Source organism: Notolabrus celidotus, chromosome 10 (assembly GCF_009762535.1).
Source record: "Notolabrus celidotus isolate fNotCel1 chromosome 10, fNotCel1.pri, whole genome shotgun sequence".
Lineage (NCBI taxonomy): Eukaryota > Metazoa > Chordata > Actinopteri > Labriformes > Labridae > Notolabrus > Notolabrus celidotus.
The window spans coordinates 36,708,475-36,723,734 of NC_048281.1; the positions used below are offsets into that span (position 1 = coordinate 36,708,475).

Here is a 15,260-nt window from a genome sequence, read left to right on the forward strand (position 1 = left end):
CTTTAAGAGACTCTGCTTGGCTCTGACGCTTGAAAAAAATGTGAATGAAATCCAGCCATTCATAAAAATAGTCCTGAGCTGCTCTCTGATTGGTCAGAACAGTCGTCATGCATAATTCATCAGCTGCCGGCGCGCTATTGGCTGCTGCTATAACAGACAGGAGCTCTCGACCAATCAGAGCGCGTCTCTGAGAGCCGCTCGCGCCCTGGGGAAAACGGAGCGGCCCATTAACGATCCGCTCAGTCCGTTACAGCTCGTCGACGGAGGAGCAGCAGTTAGAGTCCACGGACACGCAGGACACGACGGAGGAGCAGCAGAGAGTCCTCTCAGAGAGTCCACGGACACACACACAGACACGCTGAGAGTCTTTCTCTGTGGATATTTACACTTCTTCCTCTCCAGAGAAGGGACGGATCCACTCCCACTGAAGGTAAGCTGCAGGGTTTATTCCACGCTCAAGTTTCTGTGTTTTTAACATCGAGCTGAAGAACGCCATCTTATATCTGGAGAGGGACTTTGACAACCATTTTAATCAGACCTGGTCCTGCGTGGACCTGGTCCTCCGTGGGGTTCTGTCGCAGGAAGCTTTGTGTGGAAGCTGAGATTCTGATCTGCGTGGATGTTTTTATCTCTTCAGGGTTGTTTGTGATTTTTATGAATGGAGGGGCCTTTTTTCCTCCCCCCCCCCCCCCCCCCCCCCCCCCCCTGTGTTTCCACACGGGTCGAGTTTCACTTCATTGAGAAAAACAAGGCAGGGAAGGGTGGGGGAGGGGCGGGGGGAGGAGGAGGGGGAGAGGGGGGAGGCAGCAGGGGGGAGTCGGATGATCTTCACCCCTCCACCTTTATTCTCCTGGGACAGGAAAGTTTGTCAGATTTTAATATTTAGGATGTTATAAAAGTTATTCAGAGTCCAGCTGTGACTCAGGCTGTTTACTTCTCTCACTCTTCTCTCACTCTTCCCTCTCCCTCTCTCTCTCTCTCTCTCTCTCTCTCTCTCTCTCTCTCTCTCTCTCTCTCTCTCTCTCTCTCTCTCTCTCTCCCCCCCCTCTCTCTGGGTTCAGAGCCTGAGAGCAGACTGCAGGGTAACTCTGGTGTTTTCTGCATGTGGGGAACTTTTTGTCTTTTTGGGACGATCGGCTCTTTTTTGGGACGCAACCATTCGGTTCGACTCGTTTTGCTTCAAACGACTCTTTTTTTATTTCTTCTTTTAGTTTTATAATAGAGCAAGAAAAAATATTAACTAGATTTTTTTTCAAGCCTTTTAATTCACAAAACATAAAAAAACACATTTAATTTAGGGGGGAAGAAAATATTAAAAATAATGAAATATATTTTAATCCCAAAACAAACAAACAAAAAATTGAATTGACAGATTATTTACAGAAAGGAACTGAACAAAAATAATTGAAGGAGAGAAGAATATCAAACACATACCTGCACATGCACACATATTCTTAAAAATATGTAATTATTATATTTATTATTATTCTGTTTCGTTTCATTTTGCCTTATTTCTGTCTTGTTTGTAAACAATAAAAAAAGATTTTCAAATCAGAAAAACATTTCTTTAAATTAAATCTTCATAATTAATAACAGCCTTCTTATTAATTTGAAGAGAACGTATTTCCCTGTCTGAATAATAAAACAGTGTTCTATGTCAGGAAGAAGGACCGGGGTTATCTAACAACAACTACACAGTAAATAATTTACTTCATTGAATTTACTCTCTTAAATATGAAACCACAATTAAATCTGCCCTTTATTAAATTTAATATCTGCGTGGCTTGGATCTTTAATCTTTACAAAAATCTGAAACTAAAAATGTTAAATTTAATAAATTGGACTGAAGCCAAGTTTGAGAGCTGACTTGTTTTCAGCCCACACTCCTTACTTTCTATTGTGGTGCATTCAGGGACCACTCTGCACATTTAGTTATTATTATTATTTTGAAGCTGAATTTAACTCTTTTAATGGATGCAGTTGTTTTAAATCCAGAAAAATAACTTCCCCCTCTCAGAGTGTATCCTAATATCTCCCCCGTGTGTTACCCCTCTCTCTATGAGTGCATGTGTTACCCCTCTCTGAGTGCATGTTTACCCCTCTCTGAGTGCATGCGTACCCCTCTCTGAGTGCATGTGTACCCCTCTCTCTGAGTCCATGCGTACCCCTCTCTGAGTGCATGTGTACCCCTCTCTCTCTGAGTCCATGCGTACCCCTCTCTGAGTGCATGTTTACCCCTCTCTGAGTGCATGTGTACCCCTCTCTGAGTGCATGTGTACCCCTCTCTCTATGAGTCCATGCGTTCCCCTCTCTGTGAGTCCCATGCCGGGTTAACCTCTGATAGTCCACATGAGTGGATCCTCAATCAGCTCTAATGTTGTAATTGATGTGAGCTGCTGTAATTACTGCCCAGCAGCGATCCTGTGTTCGTCATCCGTCAGCAGTGAGTCATATCTCAGGGAGCTGTGAGAATCAGGGGCAGATTCAGAGCTCTGCTTGTGTCCCTCTTTAAAGTTAACTTTCTCCTCCATGAAGGATCCGGGTCCTGGCCGGTCCTGGTGGCTTAAGGAGACTGTAATCAGCTCTCTGCTGCTGGTCCCGGGTCAGATCTGAGCGCGTCAGAGACTCCAGGCAGACTCAGGAGAGAGAGAGAGTCACATTTCTAAATCTTTCCCTCAAAGATCTCAGAGCTGATTACAGTGGGAACTAGTGCCTGCAGATGGCCAGAGAGCTGGGGCTTATATAACTGAGTTACATGTGTTCCATGATGACGGAGGGTTGTTTACATTGTGCTGTTTTCCTCCCTCTCTGCACGGCGTCCATTAAAAACACTGTTTGTTGGTTAAATAAAGGAGGGAGAATGTGGAGGACCGTGAACGCCTCACGGTGCATGCGGTGTCTGACTCTTCAGAGGAGACATGAGGGCTGTAAAGAATCAGAGTTTATAATCCTGGTTCATCTGAAGGAGGTTCACTGTAGGGCTGGGCGATATGGACCAGGAATAAAATCACAGATGGTTTTTTTTTTAACAAAAAACTCAATCTATGATTTTGATCTATTTTGTGTTTTTCTCCTGAAAAAAGAAATCTATAAATGACTAACAAATAGTTTTGATTTCATTTCATCAATAACATTTTCAAGGAAAACTGAATTTCCCCTTAAAGGTACAGTGTGCAGAACATAGTGATTATCTATTAAAATAGATCAAAAAAGCTAGAATATAATTTAGATATATACAATGTTACAATGGAATTTTAAATTAAATAGAAGGCAGTATTAAATGTTTCAGTAGTGACAGGTTGACATGGAGTGATTTATAGTTGGTAATGACAGATTAAGCAGTAAATAAAAGGTACACTTAAAGGTACAGTGTGCAGGACATAGTGACCGAACAGACTTGGTAGGAATGGGAAACAATATTCATGAGATAAGATCAGATATACTTTATTGGTTCCCCATTGGGAAAATCTTTAGTTACAGCAGCTTACAACACGGGACAGAGGAATACAACAATATACTAACATAGAATCAGAATCAGCTTTATTCGCCAAGTATGCTTGAACACACAAGGAATTTGACTTCAGTAAACTGTGCTCTCTTTGTACAAGGCAGAATAGGAATAAGAATAAGAACTACAATAAAAAAATTAAAAAAAAGATTCTGATTCTGAAAAGTGGATTCAGATGGATACAGTGGTTATTTGTGAATGTGCCAAGTCACATAATAAACTGCCATGTAGTGGAATGAAAGGTCATTGTACTGAAATCCCTTTTTGATGGTAAAAACTTGACAAATGGAGAATCATACTTATCATGCATCACAGGAACTTGTTCTCATTAAAGGTCACTGTTGTTTCAGTGGTAAGGAAGCGTTTCAGTCTGAAACCTGACTGTTAAGATGTTGATAAATAGTTCTATGTCCACAAACTGAACCTAAAAACATTGAATTCAAACATTATATAATTCTATGGCCTCTGAAAACAAATACAAGCCTAGAAATGTGCCTGTAACAAAAGGTCAGACACTACCAGAGGAATAAAAGCAGTTTAACTTTCAGCTAGACAGAAAATCTAGAGTTTCATTTTTTTTTAAATCGCCTGAAACCAAAAATGCATCCCTGGTTTGCAGGAAGAAAATCAGTAGAAGTGACGTCTTTAAATTCATCCCACAAACCCCCCCCTCTTCTTCTTCTTCATCTTCTTCATCATCAAACTGTTCCTGATGATTTAAATATCCGTCTCTTTATTCATCCTGATGTTTCTCTTCCCTCCTCTCGTCATTAACGCTCCCTCCTCTTCTCTCTCGTGTGTTTTCAGTGACCCACAAAGTGACCCAGACGCTGTCGCTTTAAAGCGAACACCTCCCCCTCCCCCTTCAAACATTGGAGCCCCCCAATCACCCAGATAACATGGACGGATTCTACGACCAGCAAGTCCCCTTCATGGTCCCACCCAGTGTAAGTGGACGCACTCCATGCAGCCTCACACCGACTCCTCCTCATCATCATGGCACCGCCGCTCCTCCTGGACGGCTCTGTTTACCTTTCTCTTCTTCTGTTCTGACTTCTTCTTCTTCTTCTTCTCCTGCAGCACAAGTCTCACGTGGAGGAAGCGTCTCACAGCAGGCCGCTCAACGACAGGAAGAGGAAATTTGTGGACACAGAGCTCGCCCAGGACACAGAAGGTACAGGCGTGCACACACTCTGATTTCACACACACACTTTAAAGATCGCTCTGAAGGCTCAACGTGTCTCTGTTTGTGGTTCACAGAACTTTTCCAAGACCTCAGTCAGCTGCAAGAGATCTGGATCGCAGAAGGTGAGTTCCTATTGAAGTCATTTAAACTGTTTTTCCTGCTCTTACACAGAACCAAACTTTCATGCATGACCTTATTTTTAATCTTGCACACCTCCAGAGAGGTTTTAGGACATCTCTCCTTGTTCCCTCCTCTTGAATGGAGCTTCAGATCAAACATTAACCTGCAGGGAATGTGAATTATTGCGTTTTTCTGGTATCCAGTAGAGCGAGTAGAGCAAAGTCCTCGTCCTGAGAATCCGCTGACCACGTCCTCTGAGTTCACGTTTACTGTCCTGCGTTTCTCTGATTCTGGGCTTCCTCTAATGAGTGTGTGTTTCTCTCCTGTGTGTTTACAGCCCAGGTGCCTGATGACGAACAGTTTGTCCCAGATTTCCAGTCTGATAGCTGTGAGTATCTTTACTTATCTTCCTTTAATGCACCTCTGATCGACATGTTCTGATACAATTAGGAGATTTTAGAGCTTCAAACATGAGCTGCAGAATCAGGAGTGTTATCTCTGAATACGTGCGTGGGCTCCTCATCCTCATCCTCCTCCTCCTCTGAAGAAGAAGAAGAAGAAGAACTCTTGTCCTGCCGTCTTTTATTGAGACTTCTCCATCCACCATCCTTCCCCTCCAAAAACACAGCTCTGGGAAACTCTCCCTCTCCTCCTCCTCCTCCTCCTCCTCCCTCCATTTTGAGTTTAATCAGCCGATTGGCATGGGGCATCACATGAGCCAAGCTTCTAATCTGATTTCACACTTTCCCGCACTCGGGCCCTGCTGCCGAAGTGGGCTAGATTCCAGCGGATGGGGCGGCTTCAGAGCTGCACCCGCACCCTCTCCCCTGAACACTCGTCCACACGGCAGCCTGCTCGTCTCTGCAGCCGGAGGATACGTCTGAATAAAGCCCAACAGGGCGTTTTACAATCCCCCCTCCTCCCCTCCGCTCCCCTCCGCTCTGACTCTGTGAGTTTATGTTTTGGTCCGGTGCGTAGGAGGAGGTGGAGGACAGGGTGTGGTTGCTGCTTGTCTTTGTCAGCTCTGCGTTCATAAATCTCAGAACTGACCACCAAGCTGCAGAGCGCCGACATGTGACTGAGGCTGTGTGGGTTCATGCAGGATGTAGTAGTGACCTTGTAGGTACGCTGTTAGTGTGTGTGTGTGTGTGTGTGTGTGTGTGTGTGTGTGTGTGTGTGTGCGGGGTAAACAGAGGAGGGAGTTTGGTTGCTTCTGTTGCTAGGCTGCAGGTTGCTCTCTCTCTCTCTCTCTCTCTCTCATATAAGTCGCCCATTCACCCAACTGATTTTCTGATCCAAGCTTCAGTCAGTCGGACGTCACATGAGGGGAACAGCTTCTCTCTGACCTCCTTACAAACCGGAGAAGCTCCTTCTGTGGACACGTATCGATGCATTCCTCCTGTTTCAGATTCTAGGACGACATCAGGGAAGTGTAGGGTTTGAGGATGATGTTTAAAGGTACTCGGAGAAGTTGCATCTTCATGCATTTGTTGGACAATGTGCAAGATTACTCCAAAACCTCTGTTCACAAACCAAATCCAAGATGAGGCTTCTTACGGGACAGTGTTGTATCCTGCACATGCGATGTAAAGACTTAAAGTGCATGATTTAAAATAAAGGAAACGAAGGTTTCATGCAGAGAAACAAACACCCCTGCAGCCGCTGCTCATCCTGCTCTCTCACAGAGAGAGAGGAGTCTGCATGTGGGTCTCCTGTTTTCATCCTAATCTCTCCATCATTAACTCTCCCCCCGTGTGAGGAGTCTCAGTCCAGCCATTAGGTTCCACGGCGTGCACACGGGAGCTCACGTGCCCCCATTGTTAGCCCGGCTCGGGTCCATCAGCGTCGCGGCTGATTTATTTGGCTCCCGCTCCTCTGCGCCCGGGGATCTAGTTTCTGCTCGGCTATTATGTGGCGCCCCGGAAGCTGCAGCCGGCGTCTAATGGTTACAGCACGAGAGGAGAAAATCATTCATCGCCATTAGATTACAGCCACACTGATTCATGGGTTATTGGGATTGGCCCGCTCCTAATGGGGATCAGACGAGGAGCCTGATAGCTTCTGTGTGCACGGAGCAGTTCGGACGCTGTTCTCAGAGCGAGGAGTCGGCCGTCATTAGAGGCGGATTATAAATGGCTGCTAAGTGTCTCTGTCAGTCCAGGGAGCGCTGAGACGCTGTCCATACGTCCATTTCTCCATCAGTTCAGATGTGGTTAAGATAACTGCTGCACTTCTGTTTATGGCTTCAATCAGGAGATCTGGACTTCCTCTCACGCTCTCTCTATCCTCTCTCCTCTCTCTGCAGTGATGTTTCATGGCCCGCCACCCGCCAAGATCAAACGAGAGCTGACCCCCTCCAAAGACCTCTCTCCCTGCCGCCAGGACCGGAGTCCCATGCCCTACGGAGAGAAGTGCCTTTACAGCTACAGGTGTGTTCACGCTCAGAGTCTCACCTGCAGCGAGGGAGCGGCCTCAGGACGGCGTTCTGAGGGTAGCGGCCTCAGGACGGCGTTCTGAGGGTAGCGGCCTCAGGACAACGTGGCATCAGGACGGCGTTCTGATCACCTGTCTCTTTCATGTCTCCTCCTCAGTGCCTGTGACAGGAAGCCCACTCCAGGGTTCAAGCCATTAACTCCCCCCTCCACGCCCGTCTCCCCCTGCGGCCCCACCAGCACAGCAGTAACGCAGACCCCGCCTCCTCACCCCCATGTAGCCAACCAGAGCGCAGGGCCGCGTCCAGTTCACGTACAGCAGCCTATCACAGCGAGCGGCGGCTCCGCCAACCAGCAGGCCCTCCCAGTCCACAGCCACACCCCGCCCTTCGCCGTGCCCTGCGCCCCCATCAGCCAGGATGCCAACACCTTCACACCTGAGCACAGGTGAGCTCTCACACTGACGCTCTCTGGACTTCAGAGCTTTAAGAGGGGGGTCAGAATCTGGGGGACTTGTTGGGCCACATACTTTAAGATTCATGCGCCACACTTTGAAATATCTGCACCGTCATTCATTCACACAAACTTTCTTTGACATCATGAGCCGTGACTTCCAAAAACACAAGTTAGAAGAGATCAGATCTCATCTTTATTTTGAATTTGCATGTTCCTGTGTTTTTTAGTTTGCATGTTTTACAAAGTAAAGACCGTCTTTCAGCTTCAGAGTCCAAACAGGGAACACATGCATTCACTAAGTGTTCCAACCAATCACACGTCTCCCTCCTTCTCTCCGCCTGCAGGTTCCAGAGGCAGATGTCAGAGCCATGTCTACCTTTCCCCCCGTCAGAGAGCCAAGGCCGCCCTCAGTTCCTGCCCCAGCCCCCCAGCAGCAGCACCAACAGCCTGCCCCGAGACAGCCGGCCACCCTACCACCGGCAGATGTCCGAGCCGCTGGTAGCCGTGCCTCCATCCCAGGGGTTCAAACAAGAGCTGATCGACCCACGGTACACCGAGCAGGGCGCCCCCGCCATGGGACCCCCCGTCCCTCCGCAGGGGCCTCCACGCCAGGCCGCTTTCCACCCCATGGCCATCAAGCAGGAGCCGCGGGACTTCTGCTTCGACTCTGGTGAGCAGGAGGTTTTTAATCAGAGTGAATCAGGTGTTTGTGTTCGCCGTGATTACGAACGCGGACCTGTGAAGGTCAGAGGTCATGAGAGTCGTGCTGCTCCGTTACTCGCCGTGGAGGAGCGATAGAGTCGGTTTGAGAGCGAGCTGAAGGTGAGGAATGTGCCTCCGGTGTTTGTCCGCGGCGCTAACACACGCCTGTTAGTTTTAGCACACAGCAGAGGCCTGAAGCACAGGTGCTGGTTTCACACACACACCCTGCTCAGAGTCTTAATCTGCATCAGTCCTCCAGAGTCACACCGCCAAGTAAAAGTGGGTCTTTCAGCTCAGCCTAAGCCTCCAAGGGCAAAAAGTAAATGGGTCACTCATCCAGCCAGGTGCAGAGCGCCTCTTCACTGAGCCTACCTGGAATAGATCTGGGCCAGAGCTAGCAGAGGACTTAATGACCTGCAGCGCCGCCATCATTTAGACAGAGCCTGGAAACTCTGGGAGAACGCAGACGGAGCCAAACGGCGCCCGTCCCTCTCCACAGAGCCTCGTCAAACAGTCCTGGCAGCGCCGGCTGTTTGTTCACGTGGTACGAAGCAAACAAGGCCGAGCGACTGTCGGGGCATTGTTTGATCCCACCGCCCACACGCCCAGCTGTTGTCCCCTCGCTCTGATGCTCTCACATCCTTTTCCCTGAAACTCAGCCGCTCTGGTTTTATCTCTTCTGCTCGCTCCCTCGTTCTCCTTCTCTCCTTCTCTGCCTGGTGGGTGACCGGCTGGCCGGGCGGTGATGTAATGACAAATCCTCTTAGCTTCTTATGGCCTTTAAATACCTACGTCACACAGGCCTCGCGACTCTGGGCGGATTGAAGAAGTGCGTGTTCACCATTCCAACACGGAACATGTTGTTGCAGCAGCGGTGGTGGCGTGGGCGCTCTGCAGACGCCGATTTAAAGCGTCCATTAAATCACCGATTATCAGCTCTGACACAAGTTTGAAGCCGTCCCGCCTCGTCTCTGTCCCTGCGTGCTCACTGACTTCCTGCAGACTCTCTCCTGAGGAGAGGACGCGAGGGCTCGAGGAAACACTTGCTGCAGATTGATCTCTGGCGGTCTTATCAGCAGACAGGAGACAGTGATGTGCGGGGGTGGCACGGCTCTGCAGAGACGCCGCAAACGGAAGGCAGGCCTCGACCCCTCGGGGGGGGAGGACTGCTGTAACTCGATTGTCATTGAGATTTAAACCAGCAGCCATGGTGCTAATCTTATTTACAAGCAGGGCGGACATGAGAGAGATGTTGTGTGCTGCTGATGGGAGCTCTGTGGGGGTGTCGGGGACCGGGCGTCTCTCAGACCAGCTGTTTCAGCTGCAGATGAAAGCCGGCAGCTGGCAGGACAAACGTCCACCAGGTGACCTGACCTCTTCAGAGTTCACCTCACATTCATGAGACTCTGAAACCAGGAGTTCATCGTGCATCCTTCTCTCACATTAGAATGAGGTGACGATGCAGAGACATGTTGGCTCCCTGCAGAGACGGACCTCTTTTAAAGAATCTGCATCTTTAAAATCAGAGATGCTGCGTTTAAAGACCACCGACCTCCAGGGAACGTCTCTCTGAGCATCGTTTCTTCATACCTGCATTTAGTCGGGTCAGAAATCCTCCTTCAGCCTCGTTCACACACACACACACACACACACACACATCTCTGTATCTGTATCTCTGCTCACGATGGCAGTGATCCAAATATATCTGTCAGCTGCGAGGTGGATTTTGATGCATTACACATCTGATATGACAGCGAGGGTGTCTCTGGTCTAAATTTACCCCCCCCCCCTCTTCTTCTTTGTTTACAGAAGTGCCTAACTGTCAGTCATCGTTCGGGAGAGCGGGGAGCTTCTACCAGAATAACCATGAAAGTAAGTTCAGATGATCGTCTCCCTCTTTGAGTCTCAGGTCTTTGAGTTACCGCGTCAGTGAAGTCCATTCCTGTGCGACCCTGAGAGTCACCGAGCCGCTGAGAGCTCTGGGAGAGAGGAGCGGTCAGCGGCGTTAAAGTGACAGCTCAAGGGGAAGTGAATCTATCAATGGGGGCTGTGTAGCTGCAGCTGGCAGCGGCTCAGCACAATACAAGCCTTCCACTCTTGGGAGGCTGCCCAGCTATATTGCTTTGCATGCAGTTTGGATCTCTGGGTGGAAACGTGGCCGCTGGCCTTTATGTTAGAAGAAAAGCCAAGTTCCCACGCTCTGTCTGCGTCTCCGTTTCCACGCCATAATCGTTCCTTTCTCTGCTTCTTCTTCTTCTTCGCAGGTTTCTCCTTCGACAGAGATCATCAGCTGTACTTCGACGACACCTGCGTGGTCCCAGAGAGATTAGAAGGTGAGTCTGCAGGAACGGCTGAAAGGGTTTGGATCTGTGGGCAGTCAGAGAGCCGGAGCTCGCGGTGCATAATGAACAGCTAGTTCACTTCACAGTCGCCATCTGGCAGGAATCTCTCACCACACTGTGGCCGTCATGGAGCGCAAAGCTGACTGACACTTTTAGTTCTCTCCTCTCTTTCCCCTTCTGCCTCTTTTCATCTCTCTGCGCTCACATGGCTCCACTTTTTGTCTCTTTGGAACAATAGAGGATGAGGAATGAGAAGTGGTGCAGAGAGAGGAGGGAGCTTAGATTATAAACTACTGAACGCCACAGTTTAACATCTTAGGGAATCATTTAAAGACAGAATACATGCAGACATGTTGTGATGCATTCTGCAGAGGAATAAACAAACACAACATTAATGTCTCCCTCTTCTTTGTCTTGCAGGTAAAGTCAAACAGGAGCCCTCTGTGTACCGTGACGGTCCTCCCTACCAGCGCCGCGGCTCCCTGCAGCTCTGGCAGTTCCTGGTCACCTTACTGGACGACCCGGCTAACGGTCACTTCATCGCCTGGACCGGCCGCGGCATGGAGTTCAAGCTCATCGAGCCCGAAGAGGTCAGTATGAGACGAACACACCGGGACGGAGAACTTTAGGGGGGAGGAGGAAAGGCGCCCACGACCTTTAAACTGTCGTCTGTTTACGACTCTTTAAAATACATCCATGTGACCGAGACGTTGAAGCTGGTTCTTGGCGTTCAGAAGCGGTCATCGTGTGCACATAATGCATCACTGTACAGGTGGAAGTTTACATTCAGATAGTGAAGTTGTGCATCTTCTGCAGTCCTCCATCAATTGCACAGCTGGTGGCCTAGCGGTCTAAGCGCCCCACATACAGTCCTACAGCAGGGGTCGCCGGTTCAATTCCTAGCCGGTCGACCATTTCCTGCATGTCTTCCCCCCGCTCTCCACTCCCCACATTTCCTGTCTCTCTTCAGCTGTCCTATAAATAAAGGCAAAAAGGGCCAATAATATAACTTTGATAAAAATAGAAATGTCCAAAAATAATCCAGAAAAAAATAAATATTTCCTTTAAAGGGAGCGATCTTTCAAAGAGGCTGCATTCAGTTTATTCTTCATAATTACCTGATGAGGATGATAATTGAGTTAATGTTTGTGGACTCTTAAAAGTTCGTCTCATTAAAAAACAAAAAGAAGGATTGAAAAGAAAAACTGAGAGCAGAGGAGAAGGGTGCAGAGAAGCCTGAATAACAGGGATCAGATGATCCTGAACCTGGTCTTTAAAGTCTTGTATATCATATGGACCTGACAGCTGATGTCTCTGCGTCTCTCTCCTCAGGTCGCTCGTCGTTGGGGAATCCAGAAGAACCGACCGGCCATGAACTACGACAAGCTGAGCCGCTCTCTGCGCTACTACTACGAGAAGGGCATCATGCAGAAGGTAAAGGCACGTCCTCTCTTTTGTTTTCTCTTCCCGCCCGACAGACCATGAGTCCACGTTAGCTTGATCAGAGCCTCAGAGTGCAGAGTCCAGTTATTTGGATGTCTCAGGTCCACATTAACATGTTTAAACGAGTCTTAACAAAGAGTTCTGCTGATTTCTCACCCGGGTCCTGTTTTCAAGATATTTTGGGGTACCTCGTGACCTCATCCTCAGAGGGGTGAACAGGTCTTCATCATGCATCCTAAAGTTCTGACCTTTAAGGATGATATGCATGTTTTTAAACCGCTCACAGAATCCTCATGTTACCTCCCAGCTGTCGTCCTGCGCTGTAAGTGGCGCTCGTTTGAGTGATTGTGTGACTTTGCAGTTTTAAAAGGTTGAATCACTTCCTGCTAAATAATCATGTGACTAACACAAACATGAAAAACAACAACGAGCCGTGACGGCAGCAGAATGAAACCCTTTAAATGAGTTTCTGGGAATGGAGTCTGGTCTTAATAAAGGAAGACTCCCCCTCTCTGCAGGGACGCTGCGTCTCTCAGCGGCGTCTCTTTGCGCTCTTAATTTGCTGGAGGTGCTTTATTTATAAAACATGTGGACCCTAAAGAACCAGAAACCAGATCAGACCTGAGCTTAAATCCTGAGTCTGGTTCAGAGATAAAGGACCTTTAGGATCTTTGAGATTTGAGCGTGGAGTTAATGGTGTTTGTCGTCGCCCCCCTCAGGTCGCCGGTGAGAGGTACGTCTACAAGTTCGTGTGCGACCCCGAGGCTCTCTTCTCCATGGCCTTCCCCGACAACCAGAGGCCCAACCTGAAGGTGGACCCGGACAGCCTGCCCGGTCTGGACGACGACACCGTGCCCCTCACCCACTACGACGACGCCGCCCCCTACCTGCTGGACGCGGCGGAGCAGTGCGTGGCGGGCCTGCCCTTCCCAGACGGCTACGGCTACTAACGCCACCCCGACGCACGCCGCACATCGACACGCCAAGACACTCCCTCTGACGCCCGCTCTCTACCAATCCAGAGCGGGGGCCTGCTGAGCGGCGTTGAAGGAACCTCCTCTCTGCTCCCTCTCCCGCTCACCTTCAGAATGGAGCTCCCCGAGCTGACGACGAACGAGGGGATCAGACCCGCCATGAACCAGTGAAGGGAGTGGTGGACTGGACTCTGTAGCTCTGCCCCGCCCAAGCAAAAAGGGGGGGCCGCCGAACGCTACGAAGACCAAACGAAGCCAGACCACGACTTTCACATGAACTGACAGAAGTTACGTTTCTGAGTTTGTGACAATCTGCTTTTCGTAAAATAAAAACAAAGAAATGTTAAATTGTTCAAATCTAAATTCTACGGTTGCCTTTCGGGTTCCCTCTCCCCTCATCTCATGTCACCACATGTCAAAGTTCCAGATCCGTTAAAGGGCTTTAATTTGCAGAAACGGATGAAGACAAACACACAGCATACTCTGACCCCACGGAGGATTTGTTTTCTGTAGATAGGACTTCTTTTCTTTCTAAATATGCCAGCTGTTCCTACATTTCGTGGAGACCCAGGACTCTCAGGTTCTCGGGGCGTTGCTGTATTTTCAGGCTAGTCGGTCGGGCTGCTCTCTCTCTCTCTCTCTCTCTCTCTCTCTCTCTCTCTCTCTCTCTCTCTCTCTCTCTCTCTCTCTCTCTCTCTCTCTCTCTCTCTCTCTCTCTCTCTCTCTCTCTCTCTCTCTCTCTCTCTCTCTCTCTCTCTCTCTCTCTCTCTCTGTCTCTCTCTCTCTCTCTCGCTCTCTCGCTCTCTCTCTCTCTCTCTCTCTCTCTCTTGTGTAAATGTTCTGTCTTTAATCGTCCCGCCCGTGTAAGAGATTGTATCTGCTTCCCCTTTAGAGACCGCCCCCCCTGCGGTCAGCATCTATACAGTACACTCCTCCTCTGTATCACGTCTGTTCATCACTGCTGGGTCCTTTTTTACCGACATGACGAGCGCTCTGTTTTCAAAAGGGACACGCACACATGAGTTCGTATTTTCCCATGAAGCCTAAGAGTCTGTCTGATGAAGTGCGCTCCTCTTTTTGTACTCCTGTCCGGGTGCTCCGGTCCCCCCCGGCTGTGTAGTCCCTCTGATGATCCAGTATGGCAGGAGCATCGGGACGTTGCATGCAAGAAAAAAAACAAAGGGGAGGGTTTTTTGACGACCTTCTTTTTTTGGACACCTTCTCTGCCAATCACGAGCGGTCGTGGTGGAGCGGAGACTTCTGCTTCTCTTTGCATGGTGTACGTGTCCACTAACATATCGCTTTACTGTCTCTGGACAAAGAAGATATTTGTGATATTCTCTGCAGTTTTATTTTTGTGTTCTTTCTGTATGTTTCTGAACCGGGGCAAAGACAAACGTATATAAAAGTATATATTTTTGCTATAAGGCTGCATTTGTTTTGATGTATAAGCTGTATAGTTCTGGCTCTAATAGACATGTACCTTTTTAAACCCCCCTCCCTCCTGATCCTGATGCTTCTCCTGCAGACTGTGTCTTTAAGAGGCCTCCGTGTGGAGGAGACGTCGTCGTTATCTGGCCTGTGAAATGTGTGTGTTTTTAAAATGCCAGAGTTCCAGCAAAGGCCAAAAACCGAGACACGCATTTTATCATGGGATCCAGGCGCGGGGGAGTCTGCTCATGTATAGGCTTCAGTCCTCTCCCCTCCCCTCACAATGTGTTTCTTACACTGCTGAGTTTATGATAATCTGTACTGGGTACAATAAACGGTCCTTTATGCTTCACTGCCTGCAGTCCTGGTGTGTTTCATCATCCCTCCTCCTCCTCCTCCTCCTCCTCCTCCTCCTCCTCCTCCTGCGTGCAGGCGGTTAGTCAGCTGACTGGCTGCTGTGGTCTGGCAGTCACTCTGCTTGACCTGGCTGATTTCTGGAGTCACATGCTTCTGACTCTCTTCTGTATTCCTGGGTAAATGATTACTCTCTTTTAACCCGGGGCCAGAGTGTTTGAGCAACATCTGGTCAGCTGTGTGAGAGGAAACGGTCCGCTCGCTGCAAAAAGTGAAACCAAAGTGAGGAGACCGCTTAGATAACAGCCGTTT

The 15,260-nt window shown here is 48.8% G+C and overlaps 1 protein-coding gene across 2 annotated transcripts; it reads left to right on the top strand.

The window, feature by feature from the left end:
• The first annotated feature begins 226 nt into the window (after positions 1 to 226).
• On the top strand, positions 227 to 14,946 carry etv5a (ETS variant transcription factor 5a). Of its 2 annotated transcripts, none has more exons than XM_034693756.1 (13): positions 227 to 430; positions 4,316 to 4,455; positions 4,589 to 4,682; positions 4,769 to 4,816; positions 5,152 to 5,202; positions 7,120 to 7,243; positions 7,406 to 7,693; positions 8,047 to 8,372; positions 10,214 to 10,276; positions 10,669 to 10,737; positions 11,167 to 11,336; positions 12,079 to 12,180; positions 12,909 to 14,946. In XM_034693756.1, the coding sequence occupies exons 2-13, from the start codon at positions 4,408 to 4,410 to the stop codon at positions 13,137 to 13,139; spliced, it is 1,614 nt and encodes a 537-aa protein (XP_034549647.1). In that variant the 5' UTR covers positions 227 to 430; positions 4,316 to 4,407; the 3' UTR covers positions 13,140 to 14,946. The 2 variants fall into 2 exon arrangements, with proteins under 2 accessions (XP_034549647.1, XP_034549646.1); XM_034693755.1 differs by having other exon boundaries at positions 12,079 to 12,186; positions 12,909 to 13,511.
• The last annotated feature ends 314 nt before the right edge of the window (positions 14,947 to 15,260 follow it).

Excerpts from the sequence above, each read along its gene's own strand:
- etv5a (XM_034693755.1), top strand. The coding sequence starts at position 4,408 with ATGGACGGATTCTACGACCAGCAAGTCCCCTTCATGGTCCCACCCAGT. Across the intron at positions 4,456-4,588 it reads CCTTCATGGTCCCACCCAGT|CACAAGTCTCACGTGGAGGA; the intron begins GTAAGTGGACGC and ends CTTCTCCTGCAG. Across the intron at positions 5,203-7,119 it reads AGATTTCCAGTCTGATAGCT|TGATGTTTCATGGCCCGCCA; the intron begins GTGAGTATCTTT and ends CTCTCTCTGCAG.